Source organism: Leptopilina boulardi, unplaced genomic scaffold, assembly GCF_019393585.1.
Source record: "Leptopilina boulardi isolate dan_hultmark-lab unplaced genomic scaffold, ZJU_Lbou_2.1 LbouV2_214, whole genome shotgun sequence".
Lineage (NCBI taxonomy): Eukaryota > Metazoa > Arthropoda > Insecta > Hymenoptera > Figitidae > Leptopilina > Leptopilina boulardi.
This window is the reverse complement of record NW_026137768.1, coordinates 4,525,531-4,543,645: the sequence shown is the minus strand read 5'-3', so window position 1 is coordinate 4,543,645 and position 18,115 is coordinate 4,525,531. Positions and strand designations below refer to the sequence as shown.

The following is an 18,115-nucleotide window of genomic DNA, read 5'->3' as shown; positions in this document are numbered from 1 at the left end:
AACTGTTTACTTAATGGAAATGATTTGATTACAGATGATTCATAAAAAAAAAAATACGTATAATAAAATATAAATATTTGAAATTGCCGGTCCCTACAAGCGACATCTACAGATAAATATTTAAATTAAAGCAATGCACATATGGTAATTGTTTCTGAAAAAAGGCAATAGTTACCGACTCACAACATAACTTTGGCCAGATGTCGCTAGTTTCTTATTACTGGAAGAGACCCTAATTGTATTTTATTCAATGAATTACCACAGGAACCTAAAGTGACCACCGAGTTATTAAGGTAACAAATAGATGTCATTTACAAAAATTATTAAAAAATTAAATTAAGCAATATACGTTTTTAATCTCTAAGAAATAAAGCTTTTTTTTTTTACAGGAACAATTGAGATTTTTTTCAAAACGCGGCTGAAATTGCCATCCTGCATTATTATAAAGTAGGTATTAAAATCTTTTCTTAGTAATAATAATCCATTTTTAATTTTTTTAACCGGTCAAATTTCGACAATATTAATTTAGTCGATTTCTTTCATTTAATCACGATTAAAATTAATTCTCATTAAAACATTAATTAGTAATTATTCTTTTAATTACAGTTGGTGAAATCGCGGCCCCTGCTCTTAGTCTATGCAATGCGGTTAAAAACAAGGTAAACACATCGCAAATTAAATCAGGTATTTGTTCTATTTTTTATAATATAATTATTTTAACAATATTTTTATTATGTAATAAATAATTATCTAATATTTATTACATTATAATATTAACAAATAATTATTTCTTAATTATCGTTGAAATTATTATTATTATTATTTTTTATTATTTACTGTTATATCTCTCGTCCATTATTAGTCTTAATACTGAAAAATAGGAAACGCATATTTTGAGAATACGAGTAAAAGTACTTAAATTCATTGGAACAAGTTTTCCTGCTGATAAATTAAATGATTTTCCAGCTTTTAACATTATAAAAAATACATCTTTTGATAATTTTTTTGGAAATTCAAACCATTTACTTTCGTACGATGCATTTGCTATAAATTGAACTTTCGATGACAATAAATCGCCGGCAATGCAATATAAAAATATTTGTACCAATAAAATTTGAATTCCAATTAATGGTTTTATAGCTGCAAAAATACCATTTTCTTTTGAATTTATAATTGTCTGTATTCCTGAAAAAATAATTTATTTTTATAAATTTGTTAATCAATTATTGAATTTGTACATTCAGAGAAAAGGTATATATATTTGTCTCAGAACCAAATAAACATTTATTTCATTTAAATAAAAATTTTATTTATAACTAAATTATCATATATATGACAAATAAAATTTTTATTTACGTCAAATAAATTAGCTTTGATATAAATTTACAATTATTTAACTCAAATATATATTATATTTGATTGAAATAAAACATTTTTGAGTGTAAAATTTCATTTATTCTGCAACAAATAATATTAATAATAATTAACGAATTTTTGTATTCTCTGGGATAAAAAAAATTCAATTCATTGAAATAATTGCATAAATTATTATTGGGTCAGAATTTCTCAAACGGATCACCTAAAATTCAGAAATTTTTTTTTTAGTCTCATTTTTTTTTCTCAACGGTTTCTTACACAAAATTGTGTGGGGAATTCAAAAAAAAATTTAATTTTCTTTAGGACGTCAAGAACACTATTTTTTAATAACATTTTATAAATAAATAATATAAAAATCTATTAAATATGAAATTTTTTCAAAATAAAAATTATATTTAGAAACTACATTTTAAGACGAGAAAAACCCTTTTTTTAAATTGGTGAACAGGAAATCGAGAAAAAAATTTTTTAAAATAAGACTGCTAAAAATTTCAATTGTTTATAACTTTAAAAAAAAATTTTTTTTTTACCTAAAAATTTCAGGGACTTATTTTTACCATGTAAGGAGTCAAAAGAAATGATTTTTGATTAAAAAAAAAAAATTTCTGAATTTTAGGTTATCCGTTTGAGAAATTCTGACCGTATTACAGATAATAATTAATTCAATTATTATTTGTTACAAAGAATAATTAAAAAATTTTAAAATCAAATAAATCTTAATTAATGTTTAGAATATGCAATTAGAAAAAAATTTGTTTGAAACTACCAAATGTATTGCATCAAATTTTTGGTTAAATCAAGGAAAATATTAATTGGTACAATAAATTCTTTCTTTATTCGAATTTATTCAAATAAATAAAACAATTTTTGTTTGTATCAAATAAATATTTATTTTCATCAAACAATTTTTATTTGGATGAAATAAATTTTATTTGAATCAAATTCTATTTGAAGTAACCAAAAAATTGTGTTAGTACAAAAAAAATGGTATATTTGGTTCAAATAAAAACTTTTCTCTAATTGTGCGTGTATACCAAGTAACGATAGGCCAGAAATATTAATTGCAACTTGCAACATAATAATCAAACGGAATGTTTCTTCTAAATCTGTAGCTTTTTTCAACAAATATTGATGTTTTTGGCTAAAATTAACAATTTGAATTCGAATATCCTGATAATTTTGACCTTTAATATTGCATATTTCTTCACACAAAATGTCAAATTGACCACATAGATGCATTGCTAATAAAAAGAAAAAAACATCTATTCCAACATTTCCAAGGCCTGTTGTAATTGATTGAATAATTTGAAGAATATAAATGAGAATACACATTGTTATCGATAAAATTAAAAATATATTATTCGTTTCTTGTGATTCTTCTAATAATATTTCACTTGAATTGATGATTGAATTATTTTTCAAATTATTATTGATATTATTTATCAATAATGGTAAATTACCAATGGCGAGAACTAAAATTTCTGAGCACATGACTATTAATTGAGCTTTATAGACAAAATTTCCATACAAAGCATAGGATTTCATTATTTCAAGAAACGATTCATCCTTTATCGTTGACCAATCCTCATTAATTAAAGAAATTATTTGTAATACATTTCTTCGATAATATTGAATAAAAATCACTTTTATTGCAGCTATTGTTCCACATTGGAGATATAATAATAGATCCACCACTTCATCTGCATTACCGTATCCTAATATTATAACTTTTCCTACACTAATCACCAATAACATCTACAGAAAATTTTTTAATTAATTACATTAATTATTACAATAATTATTGAAAATTAACAATTTTTATTGCAAGTTAAAATTCAGATTTCCTGAAATTTAATCAACAATTCTTTTTACAATCCATCACCTGAATAAGAAGAAAAATAATAGTTCGTAATGTGGAAAAATAATTGTCACTAAAGGGCCAAACACCCAATGGCCATAAAATATTCTTAAGTTTCTTTATAGGATTATAATTTTGATCAAGTTTTTCTTCTGACATGACTTTATTGAGAATGAAGTATTTCTTTTGTTGAAAAAAAAGTTTTTGTAAAAATTAAACTGAATTGCGCATGTCCTTAGCTTATGTCACTTTGTTTGTACACTCTCACCCTCTTCATTTTCTATCTACATAACTATATAATTTCTTATTGAGCTCGAAGGAAAAAGTTTACCCTATTGTCTCCTTATAGGAATAATGTAAACCTATCATTATCGTTGATCGACAACTGTAGAGGGTCATGAATTTCAAACAACATTTCTTTTCAACTCCATTTTTATCTTTCTTTTCTGTTGATTCCACGTATATTAAGAAAAAAAAGTAATAAAAAAAGAAAATAATTATTTTTGGTACAAAAAAAGTTGAGAAATAATATTATAAAGAAGCAATTTCTTTTTTAATCGGCCTATATTTTTAGAGTTAAATATTTGGTTCGTGAGATAAGTGACTTAGTCGTTCAAAAAAAATTTAATTAGATTTTATTTAATAAATATAATTGAAATTAAATTAAAAATTTAGATAATTACTAATATTTTTAATTTGATTTTAATATGTTGAATATCTTACAATTAGATTTAATTTTTTTATTATTATTAAATTTTTTTTTGGTTAATTATGTTTATCATTACATTTTTAATTACAAATTTAAAAAAAATTAAATTAAAAAATATTAAAAAATTACGTTTTTCATAATGATATAATTCAAAATGTTTAAAATCATTTTAATTGTATAAAACTACATTATGTTTTTAATGGTAAATATTTTTATAAAATCTATTATTGTTTTTTTTTATGTAAAATACTTAAAAATGAAATTGTTTAAAAATTTTTTTAAAATTCTTTTGGAATTGTTTATTTTTTTCTTTAATTCTTAATTTATTTATTAATTTGCAATATTATATATTTTATAAAGCATCAACAATTTTTAATAAAACTTTTTAGAAATTCAAACTTTTGATAACTCAAATTTCTAAATATTTGACCTTTTTGTAATTCGAAATTTTAGAAATTCGATCTTTTGATAATTTGAATTTCTAAATATTCCAATTTTTTGTAATTCGAACTTTTATGAATTTAATCTTTTGATAATTCGAATACTTGAAAATTTAATTAAATAAAAATTCGAACAAATAAAAATTCTATCCTTTTATAATTCGAACTTTTAGAAATTCGATCTTTTGGTAATTCGAACTTTTAGAAATACGATCTTTTGATAATTCGAATTTTTAAATATTCAATCTTTTTGTAATTCGAACTTTTATAAATTTAATTTTTTGTTAATTCGAATATTTCAAAATTTGATGAAATAAAAATTCGAACTTTTAGAAATTAGATCCTTTGACAATTCGAACAAATAAAAATTTTATCCTTTTATTATTCGAATTTTTAAAAATTCGATCTTTTGATAACTCAAATTTCTAAATATTTGACCTTTTTGTAATTCGAATTTTTAAATATTCGATCTTTTGGTAATTTAAACTTTGAGAAATTTGATTCATAGATAATTCGTACTTTTAGAAATTTATTCTTTTGGTAATTCGAAATTTTAGAAATTCGATCTTTTGATAATTTGAATTTCTAAATATTCCAATTTTTTGTAATTCGAACAAATAAAAATTCTATCCTTTTATATTTCTAACTTTTAAAAATTCGATTTTTTGCTAATTCGAATTTCTAAATATTCGATCTTTTTGTAATTCAAACTTTCATAAATTTAATCTTTTGATAATTCGAATACTTGAATATTTAATTAAATAAAAATTCGAACAAATAAAAATTCTATCCTTTTATAATTCGAACTTTTATAAATTTAATTTTTTGATAATTCGAAAATTTGTAAATTTGATGAAATAGAAATTCGATTCTTTAATAATTCGAGCAAATAAAAATTCTTTTCTTTAATATTTCGAACTTTTATAAATTCATTCTTTTGAAAACTTAAATTTTTAAATATTTGACCTTCTTGTAATTCGAACTTTTAAAAATTTAATTTTTTGAAAATTCGAATATTTCAAAATTTGATGAAATAAAAATTCGAACTTTTAGAAATTAGATCCTTTGACAATTCGAACAAATAAAAATTTTATCCTTTTATTATTCGAATTTTTAGAAATTCGATCTTTTGATAACTCAAATTTCTAAATATTCCAATTTTTTGTAATTTGAACTTTTATAAATTTAATCTTTTGATAATTCGAATACTTGAAAATTTAATGAAATAAAAATTCGAACAAATAAAAATTCTATCCTTTTATAATTCGAACTTTTAGAAATTCGATCTTTTAGAAATTCGAACTTTTAGAAATACGATCTTTTGATAATTCGAATTTTTAAATATTCAATCTTTTTGTAATTCGAATTCGAATTTTATTTCATCAAATTTTGAAATATTCGAATTTTCAAAAGATTAAATTTATAAAAGTTCGAATTACAAGAATAATTAATAATAATTGGAACTTTTATAAATTTAATCTTTTGATAATTCGAATATTTGAAATTTTGATGAAATAAAAATTTGAATTTTGAGAAATTCCCCCCCAATGCATTGTTATAGTTTATACTATTATATTATTAAATAATACATAATATTAAGATTATATAAATAGTTAAAATTTTATTTTATTAATTACTAATGTATCTTGCATCCATCATTAGTTTTAATACTGAAAAATAGGAAACGCATACTTTGAGAATACTAGTGAAAGTATTTAAATTCATTGGAAAAAGTTTTCCAGCGGACAAATTAAATGTTTTTCCAGCTTTTATCATTATAAAATGTACATCCTTTGACAATTTTCTTGGAAATTCATACCATTTACTTTCGTACCATGCAATTCCTATTAATTTTACTCTTGATGATAATAAATCACCAGCAAGACAATAGAGAAATATTTGCATTAATAAAATTTGCATTCCAGTTAATGGCTTTACAGCAGCTAAAAAATCATTTTCTCTTAATTTTACAATTAGTTGTACACCTGAAATTTACAAAAATTCTTGTTACAAATAATGAAAAAAAAAAAAAATTAAAGGAAAAGAAAAAAATTTAAATAAATACCAAACAACGATATACCGGTAATATTAACTGCAATTTGTAACATATTAATTAAATGAAAAATTTCTTCTAAATCCATAGCCTCTTTAAATAAAATTTGTTGTCTTTGACTCAAATTAATAATTTGAATTTTAATCGAATTAAAATGTTTTCCATTAATATTGCGTATTTTTGCACACAACATTTCAAGTTGACCACAAATGTACATTACCAATAAAAAGAAAAAAACATCTGTTCCAACATTTGCAAAAAGTGTAGAAGTACATTCGATCATTTGAAAAATATAAATAAAAATATACATTGTCGTTGATAAATTGACAAATAAACATTTGGTTCCTTGTGGAAGGGGTTGATAATATAGAATTTCACTTGAATTTATAGTTGAATTGCTTATTTGTAAATTTAATGGTAAACTGGAAATTGTGATTAATATTAATTCTAAACAAATGAAAATTAATTGTCCTTTATAGATGAAATTTCCATAAGAAGCGTATGTTCTCATTATTTTAAGTAATAATAATTCTTTTATCGTTATCCAATCCTCATTAATTGACGATATTATTTGTGACACATTTCTTCGATAAAATCGAATAAAAATCACTTTTAGCGCTGCTATTGTTCCACATTGGAGATATAATAATAGATCCACCACTTCATCTGCATTACTGCATCCTAAAATTATTTCTTTTGATACGCTAACAACTGAAATTATCTAAAAAGAAGTGTTTTTTATAAAGAAAAATAAATCATGAAATTTTAATTAAAACTAGCGATGTATTCCTCGCTCGGTTAAAATTGTACTTATTGTTGTTTACTTATTGTAGTTTATGTATATTATATTTATAATTTATGTTTTAAATTAATATCTTATTAATATTGTATAAAATTTATCTTAAAATTGAAAAAAGATGTTACATAAAAATAGTTTGTAAGATTTTCTAAAAGCATATATGCAAAGTATTTTGATTTATTTGAAAATAATTGAAAATAGATTTTTCAAGGACGGTGTCGAGGTCACGGGGTCGGTGTCGTTTTTCGAAATTTGTTAACTTAATATAATAGAAGATGTTTCGTTTTAAATTAAGAAATGTTAAAATTATTAAGTTAAAAACATTTGATTTTAATGACACTTAAAATTAGACACAATATTATAGGTTACTAACTAAAAATTGAAAAAACAACAATAAATAATAAAAAATAATAATAAAAAATTGAAAAAATCAAAAAATTCTTAAAAAATTGCAAAATAACCCTTTTTCGGGATAAAATTGAAAAATAACCCTTTTTCGGGTTAAAATTGAAAAATAACCCTTTTTCGGGTTAAAATTGAAAAAAGATGTTACATAAAAATAGTTTGTAAGATTTTCTAAAAGCATATATGTATGCAAAGTATTTTGATTTATTTGAAAATAATTGAAAATAGATTTTTCAAGGACGGTGTCGAGGTCACGGGGTCGGTGTCGTTTTTCGAAATTTGTTAACTTAATATAATAGAAGATGTTTCGTTTTAAATTAAGAAATGTTAAAATTATTAAGTTAAAAACATTTGATTTTAATGACACTTAAAATTAGACACAATATTATAGGTTACTAACTAAAAATTGAAAAAACAACAATAAATAATAAAAAATAATAATAAAAAATTGAAAAAATCAAAAAATTCTTAAAAAATTGCAAAATAACCCTTTTTCGGGATAAAATTGAAAAATAACCCTTTTTCGGGTTAAAATTGAAAAATAACCCTTTTTCGGGTTAAAATTGAAAAAAGATGTTACATAAAAATAGTTTGTAAGATTTTCTAAAAGCATATATGTATGCAAAGTATTTTGATTTATTTGAAAATAATTGAAAATAGATTTTTCAAGGACGGTGTCGAGGTCACGGGGTCGGTGTCGTTTTTCGAAATTTGTTAACTTAATATAATAGAAGATATTATCACCTGAATAATAAGAAAAATAAGGGTTCGAAAAGTTGAGAAATAATTATTATCACTGAAGGGCCAAGCGCCTACTAGCCATAGTATATTTTTTAGTGGCTTTACAGGATTAAGATCCTGATTCTGAGAACTTTTCTCTACTCCCATGTCTAACGAAAGTGTTATATCTTTTTTTTTTTTTTTTGACGAATAAACTCACGATGACAATTGCAGTTGAACTGCGAATTGCGCAAACTCTATATTCTTAAATTTATTCTTTCTCTGCAAACCTATAATTTCTTATCTAAAGAAGGGAAAAAAAAGTTTACCCCCTTTTTGTAGAAATAATGTAAACCTATCATTATCGACAAAAAAAAAGTTATAAGGTGAATTTAAAACAAACCAGTTCCTTAAATTCTCTTTTCTATTTTCTTGATAATTTTTACACATTGAACAAAAATTATTTTTTTGAAATAAAAAAAGTCAATTGCGAATTACAAAGAAATAATATTTTATTAGATTCTTTCATTTCTGATTCGTATGAAACTAATTTTTTTTTTTACTCTTGAGTCATATATCTTGCATCTAACATTAGTCGAAACACTGAAAAATATGAAACTGACAATTTAAGTATATTACTGAAAGTGTTCATATTTATTGGTAAAAGTTTTCCAGCAGATAATGCAAAAGGTCTTCCAGCTTTCATCATTATAAATAACATATCCTTTGATAAACTTATTGGAAATTCAAACCACAAACTTTGATAAGATGCTAATGTTACCATTTGTACTTTTGATGTTAATAAATCGCCTGCATAGCAGTAGAGAAATAATTGTATCATTAAAACTTGAATAGCGGTCATTGGTTTTAAAGCAGCTAAAAATCCATTTTCTCGTGAAGTTACAATTACTGAGATTCCTGTAAATTTATCAAAATTAGTTAAATTGACTATTTATACGGGTATGTACACATGCAAATGAAGTATTTTGGTTCATATTGAACCTCGAATTCCCAAACATAAATTTGAAAATTTTTGAAACATCTTAGCTTTCTTTGAGGAATTTCTTTAACGATTTCTTTAAGGAATACTTAAAGGAATTTTCAATAGAGGATAGTACAAAAAACAGTTTCCAATTCGTGCAGTATTTTTAATTAATAAAAAAACAATTTATTATATACAGGGTGATTTTTATGTTCCGGACCACTTGGAATTTTTTTTTATCCCACTTTTTTGGTTTAAAAAACGAAAAAAATGAGATTAAAAGGGAAGGGGGGTATTATTAGGGGGTTCGGAACATAAAAAATGACCCTGTATCGAGGGGGAAATAACTTGTGAATTAAGGTGTACACTTGTGTTGAATTATTATCCTGAATTATCTTGAACTACATGAATTATTTGAAGTAACGTGAGTTAACATAAATTAATTTGAATTATCTCGAATTACCATCAAATGTCCGGAATCATCTAAAGTAACGTGAAATAACAGGAATTTTCTTGAATTACTTTGAAATACTTCGAATTATCTCGAATTAATATGAATTATTTTGAAATATATGAATTATCTTGAATTATCTGAAGTAACGTGAATTATCATGAAATATCTTGAATTATCTTGAATTACTATGAATTATCTTGAAGTATAAGAATTATCCTGAATTAATTATCTGAAGTAACGTGAATTATCTGGAATAATCCCGAATTACTTTGAAATAATTTGAATTATCTCGAATTACTTTGAAATACTTTGAATTATCTCGAATTACTATGAATTATCTTGGAGTATATGAATTATCATGAATTATCTTGGAGTATATGAATTATCATGAATTATCTTGAATTACTTTGAATTACTTCGAATTACTATCAATTGTCCGGAATTATCTAAAGTAACGCGAATTAACATGAATTACCTTGAATTACTATGAATTATCTTGAAGTATATGAATTATCCTGAATTATCTGAAGTAACGTTAATTATCCTGAATTAATTATCTGAAGTAACGTGAATTATCTGGAATAATCCCGAATTACTTTGAAATAATTTGAATTATCTCGAATTACTATGAATTATCTTGGAGTATATGAATTATCATGAATTATCTTGAATTACTTTGAATTACTTCGAATTACTATCAATTATCCTGAATTATCTGAAGTAACGTTAATTATCCTGAATTAATTATCAGAAATAACGTGAATTATCTGGAATAATCCCGAATTACTTTGAAATAATTGGAATTATCTCGAATTACTTTGAAATATTTTGAATTATCTCGAATTACTATGAATTATCTTGGAGTATATGAATTATCATGAATTATCTTGAATTACTTTGAATTACTTCGAATTACTATCAATTGTCCGGAATCATCTGAAGTAACGCGAATTAACATGAATTACCTTGCATTACTATGAATTATCTGGTATTATTATGAATTATCTTGAAGTATATGAATTATCCTGAATTATCTGAAGTAACGTGAATTAACATAAATTATCTTGAATTATTTGAAGTAACGCGAATTAACATGAATTACCTTGAATTACTTTGAATTATCTGAAGTAACGTGAATTATCTTAAATTACTTTGAATTATCTTGAATTATAAGAATTATCCTGAATAATCTCGAATTACTTCAAAATACTTTGAATTATCTCGAATTACTATGAATTATCTTAAAATATATAAGAATTATCCTGAATTATCTGAACTAACGTGAATTATCCTGAATTATTTTGAATTATTTTGAAATACTTTGAATTATCTCGAATTACTTTTAATTAACTTGAAGTATATGAATTATTCTGAATTATCTAAAGTAACGTGAATTATCAAAAATTATCTTGAATAACTTTGAATTACTTTGAATTATCTCGAATTACTATTTATTATCTTGAAGTATATGAATTATTTGAATTATCTGAAGTAACGTAAATTATCTTAAATTATTTTGAATTATCTTGAATTATAAGAATTATCCTGAATAATGTCGAATTACTTCGAAATACTTTTAATTATCTCGAATTACTACGAATAATCTTGAAGTATATGAATTATCCTGAATTATCTGAACTAACGTGAATTATCGTGAATTGTTTTGAAATACTTTGAATTATCTCGAATTTACTATTAATTATCTTGAAGTATATGAATTATTCTGAATTATCTAAAGTAACGTGAATTATCAAAAATTATCTTGAATTATCTTGAATTATAAGAATTATCCTGAATAATGTCGAATTACTTCGAAATACTTTTAATTATCTCGAATTACTACGAATTATCTTGAAGTATATGAATTATCCTGAATTATCTAAAGTAACGTGAATTATCAAAAATTATCTTGAATAACTTTGAATTACTTTGAATTATCTCGAATTACTATGAATTATCTTGAAGTATATATATGAATTATTTGAATTATCTGAAGTAACGTGAATTATCCTGAATTATCTTGAATTACTTTGAAATACTTTGAGTTATCTCGAATTATTATTAATTATCTTGAAGTTTATGAATTATTCTGAATTATCTAAAGTAACGTGAATTATTATGAATTATCTTGAATAACTTTGAATTATTTTGAATTATCTCGAATCACAATGAATTATCTTGAATTAACTTGAAGTATATAATTTATCATGAATTATCTGAAGTATCATGAATTATCATGAATTATCTTGAATTATGAAATAGGTGTACACCTAATTTTTTAGTTGTTTCCCCCGCGCTCTGTATATTTATTTATAGATTTTTCTGCGTAATTCGAAATTGCAATTATCTCAAAAACTAAAACTGACTGTAATTTACTGCACTGAAAAAAGGGTTTGATTTTGGGAACAAAACGTTTGGTTGGTATTTAAATAACCAAAATTTTGTTGACGCAACAGAAAAAATTTGGTTCAAAATTTAGTTACTAACCAAACTTTAGTTATTATTATTATTTTGATTATTAAATTCTTTTTTTTTAATTTTGGTTGTGTCATCAAAGTTTGATTGAGACGAACAAAGTTTTGTTGAGTCAACAAAAAAATTATACACCAACCAAATGTTTTGTTGTCAAAACTAAACCCCTTTTTCAAGTGTACATCTGTAAACAGGGTAGAACGAAGTTAATTGATGGTTTCACCCCATTATTAGGGGTAAAACAACCAAATTCGCATTTGGTGTCAAAAAATTCTTAAGAGCATTTGAACCTTCGTGACGTCACAAATCATGGCGCATTACACGCAAACTTCGCAGGTATGTGAAAAGCACAATTTTGAATATTTTTTAAAAAAACCTTTTGGAAAATGTTCAGAATAACATAGACTCTGTCTGTTATGTGCGGAAAATTCAAAATTTTGCGTTTAAAACGTTTTTTAAACAATGTTAAGGTCACAAATCATGGCGCATGACACGCAAACTTCTCAGGTATGTGAAAAACACAATTTTGAATATTTTTTAAAAAAACCTTTTGGAAAATATTCAGAATAACACAGACTCTGTCTGTTATGTGCGAAAAATTCAAAATTTTGCGTTTAAAACGTTTTTTAAACAATGCCTACATATAACCAATTCGTGTATTTTTCCTTACTTGTGACAACCAACTTAAACATTGTTTAAAAAAAGGTTTATACGCAAAATTTTGAATTTTTCGCACATAACAGACATAGTCTATGTTTCTCTGAACATTTTCCAAAAGGTTTTTTTAAAAAATATTCAAAATTGTGTTTTTCACATACCTGAGAAGTTTGCGTGTCATGCGCCATGATTTGTGACCTTAACATTGTTTAAAAAACGTTTTAAACGCAAAATTTTGAATTTTCCGCACATAACAGACAGAGTCTATGTTATTCTGAACATTTTCCAAAAGGTTTTTTTAAAAAATATTCAAAATTGTGCTTTTCACGTACCTGAGAAGTTTGCGTGTCATGCGCCATGATTTGTGACGTCACGAAGGTTCAAATGCTCTTAAAACATTTTATGAAAGCCATTTTACGATACTAAATTTTTCAAAACAAAATCTTATTTGAGAATTTCATTTTTAGAGCAAGTGGTAATTTTAAATAAAATTAAGATTCGTTAGAATAAAATTTGGGTATCCCAAAATTTCTTTCATGTACAGTCAGTCTGGATATTAATTAAATATTATTTTTTTTATATTTATGTACCAAATAATGATATAGCAGTAATATTAATTGCAAGCTGCAACATAATAATTAAACTAAATGTTTCCTCTAAATCCATAGCTTTGCCCAATAATAGTTTGTGTCTTTGACTCAAAGAAACAATTTGTCTTTTAATAGAATTAAAATTGTCTCCATTAATATTACGTATTTCTTCACATAGAATTTCAAGTTGACCACAAATATGCATTGCTAATAAAAAAAAGAAAACGTCCAAACCAACATTTCCAATGCTTGTTGTAATGCACTGAATCATTTGAAAAATATAAATAAAAATGTACGATGTTGTTGAAACATTCATAAATAAACATTTAGTCCCTTGGGGTAGGGGTCGTTGAAATAAAATTTCACTTGAGTTTGAAATTATTAAATTATTTGTTTGCCAAACAGATAGAACGTTTTTAGCCATTAGTAGAAGAAGTTCTGAACAACTGAAGATAAATTGAGCATTGCAGACAAAATTTCCAAATGAAGCATACGATTTCATTATGTCAACTAATGTTGGCTCTTTTATTGTCGACCAATCTTCATTAATAGAAGTAATTGTTTGTGATACATTTTTGTGATAGAAACGAATTAAAATCACTTTTACTGATGCTATTATTGCACATTGTACCCAAACAATTAAATCAATTACTTCGTCTGCATTGCTGCATCCGAGTGTGATTTCTTTTGTTACACTTGCCATTAAACTAATCTAAGAAAATACAGAGTAATTAAATTCTATATTTAATTGAACAATTTATTATCTGAATTGGTTGATTAATTAAAAAAAATTTGTACGAAATAACTGGGCTACTTTTATTTTTATGTTGATTTCATTTCTATTATTAAATGTATTTTCATATTTTTATTCACCTGAATGAGAAGAACGATAAATGCTCGAAAAATGGAAAAAATATTATCAGAAAAAGGCCAAGCACCCAATGGCCATGCAACTCTTTTGAGAATTTTCACAGGATTAAAATCCTGATCAGGTTTCTTTTCAGTCATGTCTATACTGAAGATGAGGAACTCTCTTTTTGATAAGAGAGCTCACGATGACGGTTGAGATTCGACTGGAATTGCGCAAACTCTATTTCTTTTGTTTCCGTATAATTTCATTTAATTCACCCTTGTTATTGTCTCTGAAACCTATAATTTCGCATCAAAGTAGAGAACAAAAAAAAGTTTACCCCTTTTGTGGAAATTTACCGTAACCTTTTATTATCTTCGATTGGGGGGAAAAAAAAAGTATAGAGTCCAATAATCTCAAGCAATTCAATTTTTTTTCTCAGCTATAAAATTCTCAGTGAATTTATAAATATTAACGAATTAATAAGAATGACTTTTAAGATGTTGGTAATTTTTTTTTTTTATTTTGTATCCTCACCTTTGCTTTCTAGTTGGGAATGAAAACATTGTTTCTATGGAATAATTTTTCTTCAAAATGAATAGGGGGAAACTTTTTTCAAAAGTGTAATTGAAAATTATACCTTGGAAGAAATTTGAGAGGGTGAAGAATAAAAATAGAAACGGAAACTTTCAAAAGAATAGCGTCTGCGCAATTCAGTTGAAAATATTTTGTCTCATCGAGCACTTCTAAAAAAGAATCCAGAAAAAAGAAAAAATTAACTGAGTACTGCGTTAATACTGTGGCAGTAACACTGACCTAAATTGTAAAAAAAAATGACTTAACCGTAGAGAAAATTTAATAAAAATAATAATAATACTTAATAATGGATAAATATTGATAAATAATTTATGAAAGTACCTGTAATTGGCAAAAACAAAGAGTTTTATGAATTATTGTTTTTATACTGTCAGTGCAACACTGTACATGTGATACTGTGGATAAATGTAATCTTCTTTACCGACTGTTGATATTTACCAGTTGAAAATTTCTATTTTCGAAGAAGAAAATACATAATTAGTATAATAATAAATATAATCACAATAATTATATCAATATACAATAATTTAATTTGTTTTCTTTTTCGAAAATAGACATTTTCAACTGGAAACTATCAAAAGTCGGTAAAGAAGATTACATTTACCAACAGTATTACATGTACAGTGTTGCACTGACAGCACAAAAAAATATTTCACAAAACTCTGTTTTTTCTATTTATTTTTATTAAGTTTTCTGTACGGTTAAGTCGTATTTTTAAATCTTTTTTCTGAATTCTAATAATTTCTTAATTTTTAGTTTAATTGTCAACGTTCAATTTTCATTAAAATCCCATTTTATTAATACATTTTCACTACAAAAATGTCACGATACAATTAAACATGATACATTAATCTGAGAAGAGAGAAAAATGAAAATGTCGCTTTTAATATGCTTGAAAATGTTTTCATATTCATTGGGAACATTTTTCCTGCTGTTAAAGTAAATGGTTTTTCCGTAATCATTAAAATAAAATATAAATCTTGGGATAATTTTTTTGGCAAATTATACCATGATATTTGATATATTGCAAATGATAATTTCATTATTCTTGAAGATAAATTTTCTCCCGCAAATGAATATAAAAATAATTGGACCATTAAAAGTTCGGAAGCAAAAATTGATTTAATTCCACCTAATAATCCGTAGATTTGCATATTTGCCAGGCATTGAATTCCTAAAAAGAAAATAAAAATTATAGGTAACATTAAAAACTTCCAACTAAATTGTATTAAGTAATTTAAAAATAGTTTTACCATACGAACAAATTCCAGTAATATTAACAACAAGTTGCATTAAAATCATCAAATTAAATGTCTTTTCCAAAAATTGTGCCTCTTCCCATAAAAGTTGATGTCTTTTTATTAATTCAATAATTTTCAATTTTGTCTCTTTAACATCAATTGTACCTTCAAATTGAGAAATTTCTTCATATAAAATTTCTAATTGTCCACAGACAAGCATTGATAAATTAAAGAAAAAAATATCCATTCCAACATTTCCAAATGCTGTTGAAATCAATTGAATGCTTTGCACAAAACTAATTGTCAAATATGAACTTGTCGAAACATTCATAAAAAGACACTTGGTACGTACAGGAAATCCTCGTTCAATAATAATTTTATTTGTACTACTGTCATTTGACAAAGAATTATTATTTTCCATTTCACCCGAGAATGCCAAACTTGACAAAATTTCTAATGAAATAATTGTAGCCGTGGAAATTGATTGAGCATAAAATACAAAATTTCCACGACTCACGTATTTTTTCATAATTTTTTTATATTTCATTTCTTTCATTAAATTCAATTCATCACTGACGGAAGAAAGAATTTTCGCAAGATATTTTCTATGTAATCTCAGCGATAAAACTTTTATTGCTGCTATTGTTCCTAATTTTTGAAATTCAATGAAATCCACTCTTTCCTCTGAGGTACAACATCCTAGAGTTATTTCCATTGTAACACTTGTGACCAAACTTATCTAATTCAAAAAAAAATATCTCTCAATTATTTTTTAGTTTGCTTCTAGTTGCCTAAAATGGATTCTGGAAGTATTAATTTTAGCAGCGACAATATTTTTTTTTAAAGAATTTATTATTTACAAGAATACAATTAATATAATAAAATTTGTAATTAAAAATATTTTTTCAACACCTCAATGATGATGACGATAAATGTTCGAAAAATGGAAAAAATATCGTTCGATAATGGCCAAACACCCACGGGCCATGTAACAATTTTAAGAATTTTTAGAGGATTTAAATCCTCTTTGGTAGATTTGTCATTTTTCATTGTATATATATATATATGTTTTTTTCGTATTGTTAGAATTTTATTTTTGTTGCAAGTGATCGTGATGACAAACTACATTCAACTAAAATTGCGCAGTCTCTTCATTTCTGTAGGCTTCTATTTCCGTAGTTTTTATTTATTATGCGTTCCACCCCTTTGATGAGCTGTACATAGGGTATAATTTTCAATTATACTTGTAGAAACAAGTTTTCCCTTCTAAATGTCTCTTTAAGTATGAAAATTATTTTTTTTTATACTTGGTCACGAAGATCAATTATAATGTTCGTTTAAATGTAAAGAATAAAATCAAAAAAAATATATATATTTATTTATATTTTTTAAAAATTTACTGGAGATTAAACAACAATATAATAATCAAAAGGAAAGTAAAAATCGATAATTTTCAACAAAAATATATTTAGTGAAAAATGTTTAACAATAAGAGGAGGTAACAAATAGAAAAAAAATTTTAACCTTTAAACTGATTGAAAAATTACGTTTAGTGCTTTTCCCGGTCTGTCAGACCGCTATTTCTTTTTTATGTTTTTCCATGTGATTTGAAATTAATTAAATTTAAATTATGTATATGTTTTTTATTTTATTACATTGAACAATTTGTTTCATTATTTTATTTATAAATAATTGAAGTATGGTACAAAATCATGAAAACGTAAAAATAATAATTGCAGGTTATGATAACTGAAGAAACTAGTTGCGCAAGAAGATGCGCAGAAGTTATCTTTACTTAATGCCGGTATTACAGAAAGCTATATGTACGACATTTGATTATAGTAAAATTTAAAGAATTTTAAACTTTGAAACAATTGTCACCTAACATTTTTTCATGAAATATGAAAAGCT

At 24.3% G+C, this 18,115-nt stretch overlaps 4 protein-coding genes across 4 annotated transcripts in view; 1 reads left to right on the top strand and 3 right to left on the bottom strand.

Moving 5' to 3' along the window:
* The first annotated feature begins 409 nt into the window (after nt 1-409).
* The window catches only part of LOC127279180 (uncharacterized), a 55,077-nt gene continuing 37,371 nt past the window's right edge, over nt 410-18,115 (top strand). Inside the window, exons 1-2 of the mRNA XM_051301393.1 lie at nt 410-447; nt 607-684. The gene's annotated coding sequence lies outside the window, so the exon portion shown is untranslated. The remainder of the gene's footprint in view (nt 448-606; nt 685-18,115) is intronic.
* Nucleotides 692-3,508, bottom strand: LOC127279188 (odorant receptor 67c-like). Its single transcript, XM_051301400.1, has 4 exons — nt 3,260-3,508; nt 2,838-3,132; nt 2,412-2,618; nt 692-1,185 (listed from the first exon to the last, which is right to left on the bottom strand). Exons 1-4 carry the CDS (start codon nt 3,392-3,394, stop codon nt 830-832), a joined length of 993 nt encoding a protein of 330 aa, XP_051157357.1. The 5' UTR covers nt 3,395-3,508; the 3' UTR covers nt 692-829.
* Nucleotides 8,865-14,636, bottom strand: LOC127279182 (odorant receptor 4-like). Its single transcript, XM_051301395.1, has 3 exons — nt 14,390-14,636; nt 13,517-14,228; nt 8,865-9,279 (listed from the first exon to the last, which is right to left on the bottom strand). Exons 1-3 carry the CDS (start codon nt 14,522-14,524, stop codon nt 8,921-8,923), a joined length of 1,206 nt encoding a protein of 401 aa, XP_051157352.1. The 5' UTR covers nt 14,525-14,636; the 3' UTR covers nt 8,865-8,920.
* LOC127279244 (odorant receptor 4-like) lies at nt 15,797-16,935 on the bottom strand. Its single transcript, XM_051301482.1, has 2 exons — nt 16,217-16,935; nt 15,797-16,137 (listed from the first exon to the last, which is right to left on the bottom strand). Exons 1-2 carry the CDS (start codon nt 16,917-16,919, stop codon nt 15,797-15,799), a joined length of 1,044 nt encoding a protein of 347 aa, XP_051157439.1. The 5' UTR covers nt 16,920-16,935.

Excerpts from the sequence above, each read along its gene's own strand:
- LOC127279188 (XM_051301400.1), bottom strand. The coding sequence starts at position 3,394 with ATGTCAGAAGAAAAACTTGATCAAAATTATAATCCTATAAAGAAACTT. Across the intron at positions 3,133-3,259 it reads TTATTTTTCTTCTTATTCAG|ATGTTATTGGTGATTAGTGT; the intron begins GTGATGGATTGT and ends AATTTTCTGTAG. Across the intron at positions 2,619-2,837 it reads AATTTTAGTTCTCGCCATTG|CAATGCATCTATGTGGTCAA; the intron begins GTAATTTACCAT and ends TCTTTTTATTAG.
- LOC127279182 (XM_051301395.1), bottom strand. The coding sequence starts at position 14,524 with ATGACTGAAAAGAAACCTGATCAGGATTTTAATCCTGTGAAAATTCTC. Across the intron at positions 14,229-14,389 it reads TTATCGTTCTTCTCATTCAG|ATTAGTTTAATGGCAAGTGT; the intron begins GTGAATAAAAAT and ends GTATTTTCTTAG. Across the intron at positions 9,280-13,516 it reads TACTGCTATATCATTATTTG|GAATCTCAGTAATTGTAACT; the intron begins GTACATAAATAT and ends ATAAATTTACAG.
- LOC127279244 (XM_051301482.1), bottom strand. The coding sequence starts at position 16,919 with ATGGAAATAACTCTAGGATGTTGTACCTCAGAGGAAAGAGTGGATTTC. Across the intron at positions 16,138-16,216 it reads TACTGGAATTTGTTCGTATG|GAATTCAATGCCTGGCAAAT; the intron begins GTAAAACTATTT and ends TTTTCTTTTTAG.